Genomic DNA, 22,060 nt, shown 5'->3' with positions numbered 1-22,060 from the left:
AGAGAGAGAGAGAGAGAGAAAGAGGGAAGGAGAGAGAGAGAGAAGGAGGGGAGGGGAGGGGAGGCAACATTTATGGGAAAGTCGGTAAATAAGCGTTAGGCTTATTGAATTTAAGGTAATATGTGGGGTTAGCTAGGAGGAGATGTTGAGGAGACAGTGGCCATGTGGGTCTGGAGATACAGACTGGGGAGGCTTCCTCACACAGGTGATAACCCAGTGCTTGGGTGTGAACGTCCATCTGTAGTGAGTATCTCAATGGCCCACAAGGGCCAGGTAAGTGATGAATGATGCTATCTCGGGATAAGACAGGCAATGGCAAAAAAACAGATGTAGAAAAACCCCCAACTGTGCAAACGTGAAATTCAAAGTCTTCTGATCCTTGGCTCCAGCACGTGGGACACAGGGAATAGTGCGGACTGTGACAAGCGGAGGGTACATCCATCAAAGGGTATAGCCTTAATTCAATTCCAGACAATTTCACAAGTCAGAATTTGTGTACAGTATGACTGGATTCTATGATTTTTCCACAGAAGTCAGAAATTTTTATATTTATGTAAAATTTCCTGATCTAAGAATATTGGCACAGTAAAGAAAAAGGTCATCTTATAATCTGAGCAAAATGTATTTGTGGGCCAGAGAGTCTGTGGTTCCTTCTGCAACCTGTGTTTGAGGAGACTCTTGAGTAGAATGGAGTCGATGTTCTGTGAGTACAGGTCCACGTGCCACTGAACAGAATCAGAACTGTACCTAGAGGCAATGTCCAGCTAACAGACGTCACACACCTGGAAACTGCTTCGTAGGATCCTTCCGCAGTCTCTCAGGAGCCCAGCCAGTAAAGTCATTCCTTGGGTTGCTCCACTTCTCTTTCTGTTCTTTTTCCATTAGCCACACTACAAAGCTTGTCTCTTCTTGACAGAAAATGATAGACCAACTGCCATGGCTGAATGCGTCTTGTTTATGGGTGTGTGTGTTGGAGTGGAGGAGTGGAGGCAACGAAGGGGACTTCCTTCTAGAATCTCAGAGTCTTTGTTCTAGAAAAGACCTTAGAGACGTCTTGTACCAACTGCTTGTTTTACAGATAGGGAAACTGAGGCTTAAATAAGTTAATGGCATAACTGATATTAGAACACTGATATTCTCATGTTCTAGTCAACCATATCATGCTACTTAACACCATATACAAAAGTTAACTCAAAATGGATTAAAGACCCAAATGTAAGACCGAAACCATAAAACTCCTAGAAGAACACATAAGCAGAGCGCTCTTTGATATAAATTGTAGGAATATTTTTTGGATCTGTCTCCTAAGGCAAAGGAAATAAAAGCAAAAATAAACAAACGGAAACTAAGTAAACTCGAAAACTTTTGCACAGCAAAGGAAACCATGGACAAAATGAAAAGACAAACTACTGAATGGGAGAAAAATGTTTGCAAATGATATGACTGATAAGAGGTTAATATCAAAAATATAGAAAGAGCTCATACAACTCAACACCAAAAAGCAAACAACCCAATTAAAAAATGGGTAGAAGACCTGAATAGACATTTTTCCAACGAGGACATGTAAAAGGCCAATAGGCACATGAAAAGATGTTCAACATTGTTAATCATCAGAGAAAGGCAAGTTAAAACCACAATGAGATATCACCTCGCACCTGTCAAATGGCGATCACTAAAAAGAACACAAATAACAAATGTTGGTGAGGAGAAAAGGGAACCTTCATGCACTGTTGGTGGGAGTGTATATTGGTGCAGCCAAGGAAAACAGTGTGGAGCTTTCTCAAAAAACTAGAAATAGAGCTACCACATGACCCAGCAATTCCACTCCTGGAGTATATATCTGAAAAAAATGAAAATACTAATTTGAAAAAATACATTCACCCCAATATTCATAGTAGTATTATTTATAGTTGCCAAGATATGGAAACAACCTAAGTGTCCATCAATGAATGAATGGATAAAGAAGATGTAATCTATCTATCTATCTATCTATATGTGTGCGCACACACATGCAATGAAATACTACTCAGCATAAAAAAGAATGAAATTTTGCCATTTGCAACAACATGGATGGACTTGGAGGGTATTATGCTTACTGAAATAGGTCAGACAGAGAAAGATAAATACTGTATGATATCACTTACGTGTGGAATCTAAAAAATAAAACAAACTAGTGAATATAACAAAAAAGAAAAGACAGATACAGAAAACAAACTAGTTGTTACCAGTTGGGGCAGTGCAGGCAAGAGGAGCAAGATAGGAGTAGGGGATTAAGAGGTACAAACCATTATGTATAAAATAAATAAGCTACAAGGATGTCTTGTACAACACAAGGATTACAGCCAGTATTTTGTAGTAACTATTAGTGGAATATAACCTTTAAACATTGTGAATCACTATGTTGTACACCTATAATTTATGTAGTATTGTACATCAACTCTACTTCAATTTTTAAAAAGGCCAAAATAAAAAGTAGGTTACATAGCAAAAGAATAAAGTAAAATCTGGCATATACAAAAAAAAATAGCATACCATGCTTTCTCCATCTTCTAATGTGGAAAACGCAGCCTTGATAAGGTGCACTTTGAGCTCTTTACTACAGTGGTGGGAAGGCGTTGTCCCAGTTCTCTCATCTGTATCACTTGAAATATTCTTACCTGAAGTCAGGGAGGAACAAAGTAAGCTTTCTGCCCTCTGAAATCGATCCTTGGGTTATTAATATGTCCTCCAAAAGAAAGAAAGAAAGAAAAAAGAACTAAACACCTACAGACTTCTCTCACTGAGGATTTTCAACTATCCCCAGCTCTGTACTCTCAGGGGCTTCCAGATCTAAGGATAGTATGATACATATCTCAGAGATAGGTCATTATTTTTCTTCTTTTATTTTTTTGCTTCAAAGGAGTAATTTTATTTTATAATTCTCCCCATTTATTAGTTACTTAGTACTTGATTTTTTAAAGCGCACATTAAAAAAATGAGATTTGAATACAGGACTTTGGAATAAAGAGGTCAGGAATACCAAATAAATTGAGTCCGTTTTTAGTTTTGATCATGATAATTAACGATGATTCAGCAAAGATGGCCATTTTACGCAGCTCATTCAGGAGGGCTTCTAGTACATGCCAGTGCATGCACTTAATACAGAGGAGGATTTCACGAAGTTTCAATAACGACTAGAAATATCATAAGGTGACTATGGACAATCTATAAACACCTGTTGTTGTCACTGGACAGAGAAGGCTTCCAGTTTTCCAATTCACAGCTGGAATCAAGCTCTCGGACCTTCCACTTGTCTTCACTGGCCAAAAGAAAACTTTGTAATGGCTGATATTTTTTCCTTACAATCTCAATGAAGCCTTAGATTGGATCACATGAAAATGCCTCCATGTATCTTCCAGAACTCCCCAATACCTTCCTTAATAGCATATTCAGCACAGTTCTTGCACTCTTGGGGTGTAAATCCAATTAATGCTCTCCCTGTAGTACCAATTTCCTGATCACTTGTCAATTTTTTAACTTGAGCTTCTATGTAATGAGGAGATACATAATAAAATTGGTCCCCAAGGACACTGTAAGCCTTGTATTGAGAGCCTTCTGAGGTTTCTGTAACTTCATGATCTTCAAAACTCTCTACATTGCAAACTATCTCCATTTTCCCTTCGTGAGGAAAAGCCATCGTTTGAACGCCCTTCAGTCCATTCACATTTGAGCCCCGAATGGCACTAGCGATCTCTTTTCCCAGAGCCAAGTCTTGAGATCATCTTTGGTAACATTACAGTTCATCACACACGGGCTAGCTACGATGCCTGATGTGAAAGTTTGTTTCTCAGTTTGCCGTTTCGCTCAGCTCCTGCCTCCCGCAGATTGGCTCTCGGATGCTCTAGCGGCAGCATGAATCTCCTCGCTGCAAAGCTGAAAATTCCAATTTTATTCCAACGCGACTGTCACAACGCCCTGAAGCAAGCTGTTAAACCACATCTGCGGGCAGGTGCAGCTCCCAGGTCAGGTTTAAGAACACTGAAATCCATCCTTGTGAACCAGCCCAGTTGCTTCCTTCTCTGGACAAGAGTGCGCTTCTCAGGCAGGTCAGCCTCACCAAAGAGAAACACACTGCAGCCAGGAACACGTCGGACCAGATTCTCAGCAAGGCTTCTAGCCACAGCTCCACACTCTTCCACTCCAACACCAGAGAGAGGGTAAACGGGAATCAGGTCCACTGCTCCTGGGCAAGGATGGATCCCCTCTTGAACCTCCATATCAATTGACGGGAAGGCCTCCAGGCAGGCAGCCAGAACGGAATTGCCTAACTCAGCAAGAGAAGCTGCTATTGTAATGACTGATCTGTTGCACTATTTTTTTTTTTTTTTTTTTTTTTTTTGTGGTACACGGGCCTCTCACCGCTGTGGCCTCTCCCCTTGCGGAGCGCAGGCTCGGGACGCGCAGGCTCAGCGGCCATGGCTCACGGGCCCAGCCGCTCCGCGGCATGTGGGATCCTCCCAGACCTGGGCACGAACCCGTGTCCCCTGCATCGGCAGGCGGACCCTCAACCACTGCGCCACCAGGGAAGCCCCTGTTGCACTCTTGATCAGAAAATATGTTGAGCACTGATACCTCAGGATGTTTCTGTCCATTTTTTTCAAGAAAAGCTGCTTTCGCTGCTTTCTCAACAATGTATTTTCTTCTGGCTTCTGAAATGTTTCATAAACAGGCAGCCAAACGGAGCCCCAGTCTGTGTCCTGCGCACGCACCACCGTTGGCACTTTTAGGGCGGCAGAGGCTCTCCGAGGAGGTCGTAGTGCGAGGTCTGGGGAGACACCGGCGCTGGGACCCCCTGCGCGGTCCCGCCCAGGTTCTGGTGTGGAGTGGCCCAGACCCACGTGGGCCGAAGGGTAACCAGAGAGACTCGTTGAGGGCCCCGGGAGACTCAGGCAGGGGGGCCAGCGTCCGTGGGTGGCGGGGCCCGGAGCGGGGGGCGACCGGCGGCGACGCTGCCCCGGGCCCACCTCCAGCCTGCGACCACGCCGGCAGCTCCGTGGTTTGGGGGGACTCGACTCACCTGCAGGGGCGGAGGACGTCGAGGTAGGACGGCCTCTTTTTTCTTTGTAATGTGTGAGATATAGCTTATATATCGCAAGATCTACCATTTTAAAATGTCCAATTCAGTGGTTTTTAATATATCACAAAAATGTACAACCATCACCACTATCTGATCCCAGAACACTTTCACCAGCCTCAAAGAAACCCTGTACCAACAACAGTCACTCCCTATTTTCCTCTCCTCCCAGCCCCTGGCAAACACTAATCGACTTGCAGTCTCTAGAGATTTCCTTTATAGGCATTTCATATAAATGGAATCATGTAACATGTGACCTTTTGTGTATAATTTCTTTTACTTAGCATAATGTTTTCAAGGTTCGTCCATATTGTAGCAGGTATTAGTACTTCGTTCCTTTTTTATGGCTGATTAATGTCCCATTGTATGACTATAATATATTTTGAATATCCAGCTATCATTTGATGGACATTTATGGCTATTATAAATAATGCTATTATGGACATTCATGTACAATTTTTGTGAGGATATATGTTTTCCATTCTCTTGGATATATACCGAGGAGTAAAATTTCTGGGACATAGCTAATTCAATTTTTAACTTTTTCAATAACTGCAAAACTGTTTTGCAAAACAACTGAACCATTTTACATTCCCACCAGCATTGAATAAGTGTTCTGTCTCCACATCCTTGCCAACACTTGTTACTTATCTGTTTCTTTATTGTATTGATAGCTATCCTAGTGGAGTAAAGTGATATTTCTCTGTGGTTTGGGTTTGCATTTCCCTAATGACTAATGTTAATATCTTTTAATGTGTTTATTGGCTATTTGTATATCTTCTTTGGAGAACTGTCTGTTCAATCCTTTACCTCTTTTTAAATTGAATTATTTGTCTTTTTATTGTTGTAAGAGCTCTTTTTATATTCTGCATAAAGTTCCTTATCATACACATGATTTGCAAATATTTTCGCACATTCTGTAGGTTACTTTTCACTTTCTTGATAGTTCATTTGAAGCACAAAAGCTTTTAATTTTGATGAAATTCAATTTATTTTCTTTTTTGTTTGTGCTTTTGCTATAACATCTAAAAAACTATTGCCTCATCCAGAGTCACAAAGATTTATGCCTGTGTTTTCTTTTTTGTGTGTGTGTGTGTGTGTGTGTGTGTGTGTGTGTGGTACGCGGGCCTCTCACTGTTGTGGCCTCTCCCGTTGCGGAGCACAGGTTCCGGACGCGCAGGCTCAGTGGCCACGGCTCACGGGCCCAACTGCTCCGCGGCATGTGGGATTTTCCCAGACCGGGGCACGAACCCGTGTCCCCTGCATCGGCAGGCGGACTCTCAACCACTGCGCCACCAGGGAAGCCCTATGCCTGTGTTTTCTTCCCAGTTTTATAGTTTTAACTCTTAACATTTAGGCCTTTGGTCTGTTTTCAGTTAATTTTTGTGCATGATACGAGAGGTAGGGATCTAACTTCATTCTTTTGCATGTGGATATCCAGTTGTTCCAGCACCATTTGTTGAAAACACTATTTTTTCCCTATGAAATTATCTTAGCACCTTTGTCAGAAATTAATTTGACCATAAATACAAAAGTTTATTTCTGTACTCCTGATTTTGAATCCATTGATCTATATGTCTGTCCTTATGCCAGTGCCACACTCTCTAGAATACTGTAGCTTTGTAGTAAATTTTGAAATCGGGCAGTGTTAAGTCTCCCAACTTTGTTCTTCTTTTTCAAGATTATTTTGGTTATTCTGGGTCTTACACATTTTTATATAAATTTTAGGATCATCGTGTCAATTCTACAAACAAGACAAAAGTAATTTTGATAGGGATTGTGTTGAATTAGTATCTCAACTTGGAGAATAGTACTATCTTAACAATATTAAGTGTTTCAAGTTTTGAGCATGGGATGTTTTTCCATTTATTTAGATCTTCTTTAATTTCTTTCAACAATGTTTCATAGTTTTCAGTTTACAAATCTTATATTTCTTTGGTTAAATTTATTCTGAAGTATGTTATTCCTTTTAATCCTATTGTAAATGGCATTGTTTTTTTAATATCACTTTCAGATTTCTTTTTGCTACTGTATAGAAATACAGTTGATTTTTTTTTTTGTATATTGATCTCATATCTTGCAACCTTACTGGACTTGTTTAGTTGCTGTAAAACTTTTTTAGATGCCTTAGGATTTTCCATATGTAAGATCATGTCATCTGTGAATAGAGATACTTTTACTCATTTCTTTCCAATCTGGATGACTTTTATTTCTTTCTCTTGCCTAGGATTTCAAGTACAATGTTATATAGAAGTGACAAGATTGAGCATCATTATCTTGTGCCTGATCATATAGGGAAAGCTTTCAGTCTTTCACCATTATGTATAATATTAGCTGTGGGTTTTTCTTAGATGTCCTTTATCAGGTTGAGGAAGTTACCTTCTATTCCTACTTTGTTGTGTATTTTTTTTTATCATGAAAGGATGCTGGATTTTGTCAAATGATTTTCTGCCTCTATAGAGATACTCATCTGGTTTTGTCCTTTATTCTATTAATATGGGGTATTAAATTAATTGATTTTCATATGCTGAACCAGCCTTGTATTCTGAGATAAATTCCACTTGGTCATGATATATCATTCTTTTTATATGTTGCTGGATTCAGTTTGCTAGTATTCTGTTGAAAACTTTTGCTATAACCTTTTGTCTATATTTATGAGATATTGCTCTGTAGTTTTATTGTGTTATTTTTTTTCCTGTTTTGCATATAAGGATGACACTGGCCTCATAGAATAAGTTGGGAAGTATTCCATACGCTTCTACTTTTTGGAAGCATTTGTGAAGGTTTGATGTTAATTCTCCCATACTCGTTAGGTAGAATTCACCAGTGAAATTACCTGGTCCTGGGCTTTCCTTTGTGGGAATTATTTTGATTACTAACTCAAGCTCTTTACTTGTTATAGTTCTAGTCAGACTGTCTACTTATTCTTTGGTCAATTTTGGTAGTTTTTATCTAAGAATTCATCCATTTCACTTAGGTTGTCTGATTTGTGGGAAAATAATTGCTTATAGTATTCTATTTCATCCTTTTTATCTCTGTAAGTTTGGTAGTACTGTCCCCTCTTACATTCCTGATTTTAGTTGTTTGATTCTTGTGTTTTTTAAAAAAATATTTATTTGTTTATTTATTTATTTTGGCTGTGCTGGGTCTTAGTTTTGGCATGCGGGATCTTTTTTTTTAGTTGTGGTGTGTGGGCCTCTTAGTTGTGGCATGTGGACTTCTTAGTAGTGGCATGCATGTGAGATCTAGTTCCCTGACCAGGGATCAAATCCAGGCCCTCTGCATTGGGAGCAGGGAGTCTTACCCACTGGACCACCAGGGAAGTCCCTCTTGTGTCTATTTTTTTCTTGGTAAGTCCAATTGAAGATTTGTCCATTTTGTTGATCTTTTCAAAAGACCAACTTTTGGTTTTGCTGATTTTCTCCTTTGCTTTTGTATTCTCCATTTTATTAATTTCCACTCTAAACTTTATTTCCTTCTGCTTGCTTTGGGTTAGTTTATTCATTTTCTTCTAGTCTCTTAAGGTAGAAGATTATTATTATTATTATTATTATTATTTTTTGTGGTATGCGGGCCTCTCACTGTTGTGGCCTCCCCCATTGCGGAGCGCAGGCTCCGGACGCAAAGGCTCAGCGGCCATGGCTCACGGGTCCAGCCACTCTGCGGCATGTGGGATCTTCCCGGACCGGGGCATGAACTCATGTCCCCTGCATCGGCAGGCGGATTCTCAACCACTGCGCCACCAGGGAAACCCGTTAGAAGATTATTGATTTGAGATTTTCTTCTTTTATAGGCATTACAGCTGTAGATTTGCCTCCATGTACTGCTTAATCTGTATCCCATAAAATTTGGTATGCTGTGTTTTCATTTTCATTCATCTAATAGTATATTCTAATTTCCCTTTTAATTTCCTCTTTGACCTATTGGTTATTAGAGTGTATTGTTATTTCCATATATTTGTGTTTTCCCACATTTCCTGCTATTTGGTTTTAGTTTCTCCATTGTGGTTAGAGAACATATTTTGTATGATTTCAATGCTTTAAATTTATTGAGACTTGTTTTGGGATCTATCATATGATCTAGCCTAGAGAATGTTTAATGTATATTTAAGAAGAATGTGTGTTAGGATTTTGTTGGATGGAGTGTTCCATAGATGTCTGTTAGCTTCTAGTTGGTTTATAGTGTTGTTCAAGTCTTGTATTTTCTTGTTGATCTTCTGTCTGTTTGTTATATTCATTATTGAAAGTGAAGTTTTCAAGTCACCAACTATTATTGTTGAATTGTATATTTTAACTTCAATTCTGTCAGTTTTTGCTTCATGTATTTTGGGATCTGTTGGTAGGTGCATATATGTTTATAATTGTTGTAGAATCTTGATGGATTGACCCTTGTATCAGTATAGAATATCCTTTTTTTCTCTAGTAATAATTTTTATCTTAAAGTTTGTTTGTTCTAATAGTAGTATAGCTTAATTTCACCCTCATTTTGAAGGATAGTTTTGTTGCATATACAGTTCTTAGTTGGTAGTCTTTTTCTTTCAGCACGTTGAATATGTCATTTCACTGTCTTCTGGCTTCCATGAGAAATCAGCTGTTCAGTTTATTGAGGATCCTTTGTATGTGATGAGTCCCTGCACTTCCAAATTCTCTCTTTTTTTAAAAAATAAATTTATTTATTTTTATTTATTTATTTTTGGTTTCATTGGGTCTCTGTTGCTGTATGCGGGCTTCCTCTAGTTGCGGCAAGTGGGGGCTACTCTTCGTTGCAGTGTGTGGGTTTCTCATTGCAGTGGCTTCTCTTGTTGTGGAGCATGGGCTCTAGGTGCACGGGCTTCAGTAATTGTGTCACGCAGCTCGGTAGTTGTGGCTCGCAGGCTCTAGAGCACAAGCTCAGTAGTTGTGGCACATGGTCTTAGTTGCTCCATGGCACGTGGGATCTTCCTGGACCAAGGATCGAACCCATGTCCCCTGCATTAGCAGGTGGATTCTTAGCCACCACACCACCAGAAAAGTCCCTGTTTGTTTGTTTTGTGTTTTATTATGATGAGTCTAAGTTTGAGTCTCTTTGAGTTTATTGTATTTCGAGTTCAGTGAATTTCTTGGAAGCATAGATTAATGTTTTTCTCAAATTTGGGAAGTTTTAGATTAGTCTTTCTTCAAATAATGTTTCTGCCCCTTTCACTCTTTCCTTTTCTTCTATTACTCTCATTATGCATGTTTGCTTGATGATGTTCCATTTGTCTCTAGGGTTCTGTTAATATTTCTTCTTCCTTTCTGTCAGGATGGATAACCTCAATTAATCTATTATCAAATTCACAAATTCTTCTCCTGCTAGCTGAGACTTACTGTTGGGCCTTTTCTAATGAATTTTTCATTTCAGTTATTATGCTTGTCAACTCTAGAATTCTTATTTGTTTTTTTAAAAAAATAATTTCCATATCTTTATTTATATTCTCTATTTGGCGAGACATTGTTATCATACTTTAGTTCTTTAGAGATAGTTTCCTTTTGTTTTTGAACCTGTTTAAAATAGTTAATCTAAAATACTATTTAGTAGGTCTAACATCTAGACTTCCTTGGGGACAGTTTCTGTTGACTGCTATTTTTCCTATATATGGGCCTTACTTTTCTTTTATTTGCATGTCTCACAATCATTTGTTGAAAACTGGAATTTATAAATAATATGATGTGGCAACGCCAGAAATCATATCCCATTGTCTTCCCAGGATTTGTTGTTGTTGCTATTTGTTTGTTTAATGACTTTCCTGAATTAATTCTGTAAAGTCTGTATTCTTTGCCATATGTAGCCACTGAAGTCTGTTTGGTTAGCATAGTGTTCAGGTAATGATTGAATTAAGATTTCCTTATAAGCCTAGAATCAATAAGTCTTCCAACCTTTGCCAGTAGGCTCTGTGTACTTGTTGGGTACATCTTCAAAGATGTGGCAAACAGTTTACAACTCTGCCTTAGCCTTTACTTCCTGCTTGCACAGAGCCTCATGGTCAGTCAGAGGTGAGAGATTAGGGCCTTCTAAGGTTTTTCCTTGGCATGTGCACAACTCTACTTATGAATGTGGCCTTTTAGACTTCCAGAAATCTATTGGAGATTTTTGATGCTCCCCTGGCCCCTGCAAGGGACATCTCATTCTCAAGCTTTACCTTTTAAGTGTTTTAGTTAGAGCCTTGTTTGCATCAACTGTTGTCACTGTCTCAGGCAGCTGCAGTGTTAAGAAACTGCTGATGATTATTTTCAACAAATTCCCCAGGAGGAAAATTGTTTGCAGTGAGTGAGCTCTGAGTTGGGTCAAATAAAGACAAGCTGCATGAGTAGATGTTTCCAGGGAGCTTCCAGATAGGTTAGATAATATCAGTTCTTTGGGGACAGGACTTCTGGGAAACTCCAAAATCCTCCTACCCCCTACATAGTACCATGGTTGTAAGGCTGTTGGTTTTCAAGGCCACTGCATATCCTGAGAAAGGATGATGGAATTAGGGCAAGTCAAAGCAACTACAAAGCTTGGTTCTAACTGATAGTCAGTAATTTTCTTAAATCAACAGTCCTTGGATTTTGCAAACATTTGGTTAATTTCCAAGGTTCTGAAAAAGTTGATATTTACAATTTTTGCCCGTTTCTCATTACTTTTATGGAGGGGAGTTTTTGTAGATCCTTACTCCACCTTTCCACTGATTTCCAGGCTTTTTAATTAAAATGCAAAATAGTAACACTTTCATTTATTATATAAACAACATAATATCAACAAGCAAACACTCATAAAAAGCTCTTCATCCACAGTTCTACCCATGTAACACATCAGCTGTTTTTTTTAAAAAATTCAATTTCTTGCCAACTGACATGATGAATACACTTGGTACTGTTACAATCATAGTCTAGATTTACTCATGTTCTCCTTTTGTTACTTTACACCTTTTAATGCTTAACATTCATTAAGTTTATGTGTTATATAATTTTATACCTTTCTTTTTTTGACCATTTAGGAGTTTTCAACTTTACCAGTACTGTAGGCTACTATACTACAAGCATGCAGTTTATTGTTTAAAAAATATTTCCTTAGAATAAATTCTGTTTAGTAATATTTGCTATCAAAGGCTACAAACATTTTATGCCTCAAGTTATTTCCAAAAGGATTATGCTAATTTATATTTTCATCAATAATATGTGTGTTTGGGCTTTGCTGGTGGTGCAGTGGTTGAGAGTCCGCCTGCCGATGCAGGGGACACGGGTTCATATCCCGGTCCGGAAAGATCCCGCATGCTGTGGAGTGGCTGGGCCTGTAAGCCATGGCCGCTGAGCCTGCACGTCCGGAGCCTGTGCTCCACAACGGGAGAGGCCACAACGGTGAGAGGCCTGTGTACTGAAAAAAAAATAATAATAATATGTGTGTTTATTTATATCCTTTACAACATTGACTATTAGTTTTTATTTTTTAAATATATAAAAATATATTAAAAATTATTAATGAGGTTGAACAACTTTTACGTCTGCTTTATTTTATGTGAATTTTCTATTCTTGTGGTCTTAAAAGTATTATAGCTATCCCATGAATAATCATTGGTATTTTCTTTACTTCTGAAACAGTAAGTGAGATTGTCATACAGAACTTTATCAATTAAAGCCACTTTTAAGTTGTTTTCCTTAATATTAAAATGTCTTTTAATCTTTGTCACAATTTTTAGAAGTACTAAATGACATCTTTTTTATCCTAGCAATGAAGTTACCCTTTTTAATGTTACTTAAAAGCTAGTAGTATTATAGCTTTCCGATATTCCCGGAAAAATCTCATCGAACTTTAGCTACAATTTAAATCATCTATTTGCTTTCGTCAATGTATTGAATTATGTCACACATTGTTTCTTGAGGAAAATGTATTTTGAATGTACATAGCTAACGTTCAAGCAGACTTTTAGAATGTATCACTTTAAAAGCTTAGAATTTCTTTAGTGATTGTACAAATGAAAACGTTACCTGAAATTGGTGACTTACTACAAATTCCACAACATTGTTTTTCCTTACAACCTAATCTAATGTTTGTTTTCCTTACAACCAATCTAATGTTTGCTTTTTCCCAGTTTAAGGCCAGTCCTCTTGCTGTGACTTTCAAACTAACTGGGGAGACAGATGACATATTTCAGATACAACCAGATGGACTTCTGTATCACAGCAAAGCCCTGGACAGGGAAACAAGAGCTGTTCACAAACTCCAGGTGAACTGAGACCAGACAAAGGACACTAACTCTAATCTCTCTGAGCACTCTTTGTCCTGGAAGTATCACTGGCACCTTCTTTCCTAGCACAGAATCCTGTTTCAGCTCTCCTGACACTAATGACATGCTTTGCAAATTCCATTTGTCTTTTAAAATTTTATTTTATTTTTTAACAACTAGAGAGGCGTGTGACAAATGTATCCTCTTTTTTAGGCTATTTGACCAGAGGAACCCAATTTATATTGCTAAGGCTCTTAGATGGCATTACTCATCAAAATGAGTGCAAACCTGGATGGCACCTGGATCAAAATGATGGCACCTGGATCAAAACTAGCCAGTACTTCTCTGATATTTCACTGGTGTCTGCCTATGGCTCTTGGGTGGGCTCTGGACCCACAAAGAAGGCAGCACTGGTACTAGATGGAGCTCCTTTGAGCCTTGCAAGAAGCAGAAGTAATCAATGACCAAAGTCAGAGGCTGCCTAGAGAGACCCTTCTCTCTCTCTTGCCCCCTTAGTTTTCATGGTTTGTATCTCTATCTGAATGATAGAGAGCTAATTGTGGGGAAAAGAGCAAGACAAAAGCTTTCTGTTTAAATTTTACTACTGGCTCTGCAGATCAACCACGAAAATGCCTCTGTAACGACATGTTTTCATACCCTCAAGGGTCAAAGTGTTCTTATTTTACTGATTCCAGCTATTTAGAAAAAAAGCATGTCCAGTGTCCAGCCAACCCCACTGCTGGAAAAACACAGTCATGATTAGATTGGTTTAACTGATAGGGCCTCTATTTTAGCAGCTCTCAATTTGGGCTCTTATGGGTGTCTTTCTCCCCTGTAGTGACCAGGTTATTGGTTATTTGGGCTCTAATTTCCTTCAAGTGATTTTTGAGTGTGTGATATGAGGTCCAGACTCACCAAGGAGGTTTCCTTTTCCTGTCAACATCAGGTCTCAGCCCTGGATGCTCATGGCAATACAGTGGAGGGCCCAGTCCCCATCACCATAGAAGTGAAGGACATCAACGACAATCGACCTGTGTTTCTCCAGCCAAAGTATGAAGGCTCAGTAAGGCAGAATTCTCGCCCAGGTAATAGGCAGGAGCCTGGAGATATCTGTGGAAAGATGGAAGTGTAACAGGCAGAGGGGCAGATTTGTGTGGCTAACATGTGTAAATATCATTCATTAAGTACTTACCATCTTATTTAAATTTTGTTTATCTTATTTAACCTTCACAGCAATCCTCTGGGAGTTATTTTATTATCCCCATTGCTCTAGGACACAACTTCTCAACGTTGGCCCTATTGACATCTTGGACCTGATAATTCTTTTTTTTGTTAGGGGCTGCTCTGTGCATTATAGGATGTTAGGCAGCATCCCTGACATCTATCAATGCACCAGATACCAGGAGCAGCACTTCCCTTCCAAATTGTGGCAGCAAAGATGTCTTCAGACATCGCCAAATGTCCTCTGGGAGACAAAATCACCCCTAGTTAAGAATCACCATTTTAGGGTGAGAATTTAGAACACCTTACAGCTTTAGAACACTCTAGAACACTCTGGAAAGGTAAGCTTACTCTCCCACATCCTCCCAGAAATCCACATTCTCATGGTCACTGCTGGCTTCCAGTTCTTTATCTTCTCTGACTTCAGCTCCTACCTATGGCTCATCCCTTCACTCTTTTACTTTTCATTTCTACAAAAGCCCCTCATCAAAGCATATGTGTGTGTGGCAGGCTTTACTGAAGATTTAGAGGAATGAAGGAGCATCATGTCATAACAGTGCACAAAATAAACATGAATATTAGACTGTGAGTTCTCAGAAAGACTTTTGGCCATTTCCATCAACTCACTGTCAAGCTCCCCTCTGTGTCACTTAATCGCTAGCTCTCACTCTTCAATGCCCACTTCCAATAACTCAGGAAGAATATTCCTTCCACTTTATTATGTGGAGCAGTTTCACGTGTCTCTGTCCCTGAGGTTGCATACCAAAGGCTCACCACTAAACTCTGCCAAGTAATAATCTTCCAGGTCTTATTCTTTACCAATAGGGTTTTCTAATTCAGTGATTCTCAAACTTTTTGGTCTCAGGGCCCTTGTATTTTCATAAAAACTATTGTGGACTCCAAGAAACTTTTGGTTATATCCAGTGGTGTGCTGGTAAATTTTAATGGCTGTCTCTCTGGGGAGAAAAAACCCTGATTTGTAGAATTTGTCAATTTCTGTGCTATAAGTACTCTCACCGTAACCTATTTTAAGCCACCGCTGGTGTTAATAATTGGCTCACAAAATTTCTGAAAATTCAGCTAGGTCTCACGAGTTGACTCCAATACATCACTGGTTATATCTATCAATATTTATCGTATTTGAAATTAAAACTGACAAATTAAAAAATATTTATTAATTGATTTAAAGTAATAAGCATATTTTAATAAAAATAATGATTTTCAAAGACAAAAGGAATGTTAAGAATGGCACTGTTTTAATCTTTGCACATCTCTTTAATGTCTGGATTAATTGAGAACAGTTGGATTCTCATTTCTGTTTCTGCATTCATTTTGTTGCCATATGCTGTTTTGGTTGAAACATTTAAAGAAAAACTCTCCTTACACAGTGTTAATAGTGTAATAATGCTTCAGATAATTGTGGATATTCTTTGATTCTAGACCAAAACTCAACAAGTGGTGGTTTCTTAAATGCTAGTTGCAATGTAGAATCTGAAACCATATTAATGCCTTTTTGGGGATACTCCTTTATGCTAAAATCCATCAAATTCTGTTGTGATTTGAATGGGTCGTTTACATATGTATGACCCTAAAAACAGTCTCAAAGACCTCTAGAGGTCCCTGGACCATACTTTAAGAAACCTCATCCTAGAGGAAAGGGACAGAATAAAGAATTATTCCACCAGTGATATGAATTATGGCACCTTCCTCCATTCTATTTCTGCCTCTTAGAAGGCAGATATGTCTGTGGTTGGTTTGGGTTTCAATTAATATCTTTTTTTTCTGGGTACATTTTGTTAAACAGGAAAGCCCTTTATGTATGTCAATGCTACAGACTTAGATGATCCAGCCACACCCAATGGCGAGCTTATTTATCAAATTATCATGCAGCTTCCCAAGGTCAACAACGTCATGTACTTTCAGATCAACAACAAAACGGGGGCAATTTCACTTACTCTAGAAGGTAAGTTAAGTGATGCCCTCATATGACTCTCTGAGTCAGTAAAAAGGACCTAGATCTGTATCACCTTCAGAGACATTTCCTTTTCTCTTCTCTCCTACTTCCCATAGGATCCCAGGAACTGGATCCTTTGAAGAATCCTTCCTACAAGCTGGTGGTCTCAGTGGAGGACATGGGAGGCCAGAATGAGCATTCCTTTAGTGACAGCACATCTGTGGATATTATGGTGAAGGAGAATATTTGGAAAACACCAGAACCAGTGGAGATTGAAGAAAACTCAACTAATCCTTACCCCATTAAAATCACTCAGGTAGTGCCCAAGGAATGCCTAGAGCCTTCCCAGTCAATCAGCACTCACATTGTAGGGGCCCACCCTCATGGTCTTCACTGATATTTTTGCATAGCATCATTATGAAGCAAACTAAGTAGACAATGTCTCTGGCCCCAAGTCTCTGGAGTTTGCCATGATGGATAAACTCTGGACTTTACAACTTGGATTCAGATATATATATGTGTATATATATGAGTTTTAAAAGAGAACTTCACTCACCTTCACCTTCCAAGTAGATAATACTGTTGTTCCCTGTCAATAGTGTAGGATATGGCTGCCCTAGAGTGGGTTGTATATGGTACATGTACATGATTCAAATTTGGGGCTGCAAATTATTTTTGAAAGGCTGTTTCTTATTCCTTTGGGAAAAATCTCTATGCGAAAGACTCAACCCATCACAGGCTGAGGAACAGAGATAAGACTGGTCAAGTGTAAAAGCTGAGTAGACAACCTTTACCCTTGGAGCCCACCCCTGCTAACTCCATCTCCTGTGGGTACCTCTCCCCTCCATTCAAACCCTCCCCCACTCCCACCTCTATGGCTGGTGTTCATCCTGAGCCCCCTCCTCTTTCTTTAGCTCCTGGAAATCCACTCTGGGGTTCACCCAGATCTGATCTTTTCAAGAAGATCAGGAAGTTTCTTGACACAAAAGCTGTGAGTTATTGGGAGAGCACTGGATTTGGAAACAGATAAACTGTTATGAGCCCCAACTTCTCACCAATAAAATGGGGATAATAACAGATCTTTGGGTTGTTGTGGAAATTAATTAGTGTCTGTGGAAGTGAATAAAAGGTATTAATGTTATGAAGGAGTTGTAGTCTGTAGTAACCCTAATTTTTTTTAGATGACACTGTTGTTGTTAAGGGGTCCTGGAATGGCCTATCCCACTATATCTATTGTTTAACTTAAAAGGATTTTTATTTATTAAATGTTGAATTAATGAATTTCAACTTCAGAGGAAAAAAAAAAAAGAATGAAAGCAAGAAATATTCTGCTTTACCAGCTAAGAAACTATGTCAGGACTCTTTACCGTGAGAATTTCAGATTGGGTTCCTTTACTAAAGTCTTCCTGTTTATTTTTTAGGTTACCTTCATAAGGATTTGTAAATGCTAAAGAGAACACATACACTTGTTTTCTCTTAGGGCTGTCAAAGAAAAGAAAATCTAAAGAGCCACACCCAATAACTAGGCCTGGGGAAGGTACTTTGTGTGTCTTGAAACTGAAGAAGAGTGGAGGGGGACAGCTCAAGAGACAAGAACTTAGGCTGAATTTTTAGAGCATAAACGGAGCTCACTTACAACTAAGAACATGGTCTTTGGCTTGGACAGATGGTGTGCTTAAATAACTAGAAAGGGATACCCTTCCCAAGCTGATTTGAGAGAATAGTTTAGTGTGGAAATTTCAAATGGCTGTAAGACTATATACAGGCAAGTCACTTAAATTTTTGTGCCCTAGTTTCCCCATTTATAAGGTGGGGATAACAATAGTCTCTACCTCATGGGGTTGTTTGAGGATTTAATGAGACAACATATAAAAGTGTTTAGAATTATGTCTGGAATGGAGTGGAACCCTCAATATGTGTTGTTATTAGTAGTAGACTATCAGATAGGTGAGGCTCTGTCTGTAGCAAGTAGACAGGTCTTACTATTGAGTTTACTGATTTTTTTTTCAAACATCTTTATTGGAGTATAATTGCTTTACAATGTCGTGTTAGTTTCTGCTGTATAACAAAGTGAATCAGCCATATTCACTTATATCCCCATATCCCCTCCCTCTTACACCTCCCTCCCACCCTCCCTATCCCACCCTTCTACGTGGTCACAGAGCACTAAGCTGATCTCCCTGTGCTATGCATCTGCTTCCCACTAGCTATCTATTTTACATTTAGTAGTGTGTATATGTCCATGCTACTCTCTCACTTCGTCCCAGCTTACCCTTCCCCCTCCCCATGTCCTCAAGTCCATTCTCTATGTCTGTGTCTTTATTCCTTTTCTGTCCCTAGGTTCATCAGAACCATTTTTTTCTTAGATTCCATATACATGTGTTAGCATATGGGATTTGTTTTTCTCTTTCTGACTTCACTCTGTATGACAGACTATAGGTCTATCCATCTCACTACAAATAACTCAATTTCATTTCTTTTCATGGCTGAGTAATATTCCATTGTATATATGTGCCACATCTTCTTTACCCATTCATCTGTCGATGGACACTTAGGGTTGCTTCCATGTCCTGGCTATTGTAAGTAGAGCTGCAATGAACATTTTGGTACATGACTCTTTTTGAATTACGGTTTTCTCAGGGTATATGCCCAGTAGTGGGATTGCTGGGTCATATGGTAGTTCTGTTTTTAGTTTTTTAAGGAACCTCCATAGTGTTCTCCATAGTGACTCCATCAATTTACATTCCTACCAACAATGCAGGAGGTTTCCCTTTTCACCACACCCTTTCCAGCATTTATTGTTTGTAGAGTTTTTGATGATGGCCATTCTGACTGGTGTGAGGTGATACCTCATTGTGGTTTTGATTTGCATTTCTCTAATGATTAGTGATGTTGAGCATCCTTTCATGTGTTTGTTGGCAATCTGTATATCTTCTTTGGAGAAATGTCTATTTAGGTCCTCTACCCATTTTCAGATTGGGTTGTTTATTTTTTTGATATTGAGCTGCATGAGCTGCTTGTATATTTTGGAGATTAATCCTTTGTCAGTTGCTTGGTTTGCAATATTTTCTCCCATTCTGAGGGTTGTCTTTTCGTCTTGTTTATGGTTTCCTTTCTCATTTGTTTATTTTTGTTTTTATTTCCATTTCTCTAGGAGGTGAGTCAGAAAGGATCTTTCTGTGATTTATGTCATAGAGTATTCTGCCTATGTTTTCCTCTAAGAGTTTTATAGTGTCTGACCATACATTTAGGTCTTTAATCCACTTTGAGTTTTTTCTTTTTTCTTTTTTTTTTTTTTTTTTTTTTTTTTTTTTTTTTTTTTTTTTTTTTTTTTTGCGGTATGCGGGCCTCTCACTGCTGTGGCCTCTCCCATTGCGGAGCACAGGCTCCGGACGCGCAGGCCTGGCGGCCATGGCTCACGGGCTTAGTTGCTCCGCGGCATGTGGGATCTTCCCGGACCAGGGCACGAACCCGTGTCTCCTGCATCGGCAGGCGGATTCTCAACCACTGCGCCACCAGGGAAGCCCTGAGTTTTTTATTTTTGTGTATGGTGTTAGGAAGTGTTCTAATTTAATTCTTTTACGTGTAGTTGTCCAGTTTTCCCAGCACCACTTTATTGATTTTTTTTGCCAAGTTGTTTACAAAACAACTCTAGGAGTTGGCAGATATTCTTTGTTTTAAAAAAGTAATTAATTAGTTAATTTATTTCTTTTTGGCTGTGTTGGGTCTTCGTTGCTGCACGCGGGCTTTTCTCTAGTTGCGGTGAGTGGGGGCTGCTCTTTGTTGCAGTGCGCGGGCTTCCCATTGCGGTGGCGTCTCTTGTTGTGGAGCATGGGCTCTAGGTGCGTGGGCTTCAGTAGCTGTGGCTTGCGGGATCTAGAGTGCAGGCTCAGTAGTTGTGGTGCGTGGGCTTAGTTGCTCCGCGGCATGTGGGATCTTCCCTCACCAGGGATCAAACCCATGTCGCCTGCATTGGCAGGCGAATTCTTAACCACTGTGCCACCAGTGAAGTCTGTTGGCAAATATTCTTATCCCTGAAGTCTTTAAGACTAAAGATTTAAGGGAGGAATGTTCTTTATTTATGTGTCATTTGTCTTGCTTAAATAATAGCATGGTGAAGAACTGAAAGTGTCTCATCATCTTCACTGGTGAGTTCTGGGAGCTTGTTGTCCATCATGGCTTAGTGCTCAGATAATGCCGCTACTAAGTACATTTTGTTTCTTAAATTGGTGTTTCATGACATGAAGTCTTCACATTCGGACTTTCAAAGGAACAACCCACAAACTCTTTAGAGAGTTCACGAAGAATTGCTTTAGAGAAGAAAAATACCCCTATGTGCTTATTTGGAGCAATATAACTTAGTAAAAAGGAGAAAAAAGGGGAGGGATTATTTTAAGCTGAAAACAAAAAATGTAATTTAGTAGTTATAAGAAACCACAGACATCTAAACAAGGTTGTCAGAAATTTCAAATCGAGAACAAGAAATTTGTTTATTTCCTTTCCGGTTCTCTCTGTCTGGATGTATCTCTCCTAACAATCCACTTTGGGCCCTGTAGGTGCGGTGGAACGATCCAGATGCACTATATTCATTAGTGGACAAAGAGAAGCCATCACAATTCCCATTTTCAATCGACCAGGAAGGAGATATATATGTGACTCAGCCCTTGGACCGAGAAGAAAAGGACGCAGTGAGTAAAATTAGGAGGAGTTTCACAGGTGATGAGATCCTGGGCCCATGGATATCTGAGAGCAGAAACAATTTTACTTAACACCCAGCCCCCCACCAATATCCCCCAAACTGTGTTCTGAACCTCAGTGCATTATTGCTCTCAGAGACATGATAATACCCTCACAAATTCAGCCCACTTTATATTTTCTCATTTCCCAATTCTAAACAGATTGATGATAAGGGGATAAATGCAATAGCATTGAAATAGTTGTTTTCTCTGCCTTTTAAAGGGGATGATGAAGGATTCATGTCTTAACTCTGATCTCGTTGTAGTATGTTTTTTATGCGGCTGCAAGGGATGAGCATGGAAAACCACTTGCATTTCCACTGAAAATTCAAGTGAAAGTTAAAGACATTAATGACAATCCACCTACATGTCCATCTACAGTGACTGTACTTGAGGTCCAGGAGGATGAACAAATAGGTAAGAAACCATGTATCTGTCCTCCCTATGTTGACTCTGTAATCCCTTTCTCCTCTTTGTCAGGTAAAAAGGTGGGCAGGTAAACCTGATTGGTGATCAGTGGTCCCTGCCCAGCACAGCATCGAGGTAGACTAGACTTTGGGACTCACATAGGTACAGTATTTAATTTCAAGCAATATCTGGAAAGTGTTTTAAAATTGGAGATTTTATAACTACTACCCCTACTCCTAGCACTGTTACTGCCATTACTATTACTACTACTACTACCACCCTTACCACTACCACTAGCACTGTAACCATTTACACCAGTATCCCGTATACATGTATAAGGTTATCTCTTTGCAAGGTGTTTTTTTTTTTTTTTTTTTTTTTTAGATTTTATCTATCTATTTATTTAT

At 39.2% G+C, this 22,060-nt stretch overlaps 1 protein-coding gene and 1 pseudogene across 6 annotated transcripts in view; one reads left to right on the top strand and one right to left on the bottom strand.

Annotated features, from left to right (window-relative positions):
• CDH17 (cadherin 17) overlaps positions 1-22,060 on the top strand; it is a 77,347-nt gene that overhangs the window by 8,760 nt on the left and 46,527 nt on the right. For 4 of the 6 annotated variants that reach the window (XM_067017057.1, XM_067017056.1, XM_067017052.1 and 1 more), the window contains exons 3-8: positions 13,200-13,334; positions 14,281-14,419; positions 16,360-16,518; positions 16,626-16,825; positions 21,066-21,197; positions 21,512-21,662. In XM_067017057.1, coding sequence (XP_066873158.1) covers positions 13,200-13,334; positions 14,281-14,419; positions 16,360-16,518; positions 16,626-16,825; positions 21,066-21,197; positions 21,512-21,662 — 916 coding nt within the window. The remainder of the gene's footprint in view (positions 1-13,199; positions 13,335-14,280; positions 14,420-16,359; positions 16,519-16,625; positions 16,826-21,065; positions 21,198-21,511; positions 21,663-22,060) is intronic. The other 2 variants (XM_067017054.1, XM_067017053.1) reach the window with 2 other exon arrangements.
• On the bottom strand, positions 3,945-7,917 carry LOC131744181 (formiminotransferase N-terminal subdomain-containing protein-like; annotated as a pseudogene).

Source organism: Kogia breviceps, chromosome 17, assembly GCF_026419965.1.
Source record: "Kogia breviceps isolate mKogBre1 chromosome 17, mKogBre1 haplotype 1, whole genome shotgun sequence".
NCBI classification, from domain to species: Eukaryota; Metazoa; Chordata; class Mammalia; order Artiodactyla; family Physeteridae; genus Kogia; species Kogia breviceps.
This window is presented reverse-complemented; position numbering and strand designations above follow the sequence as displayed.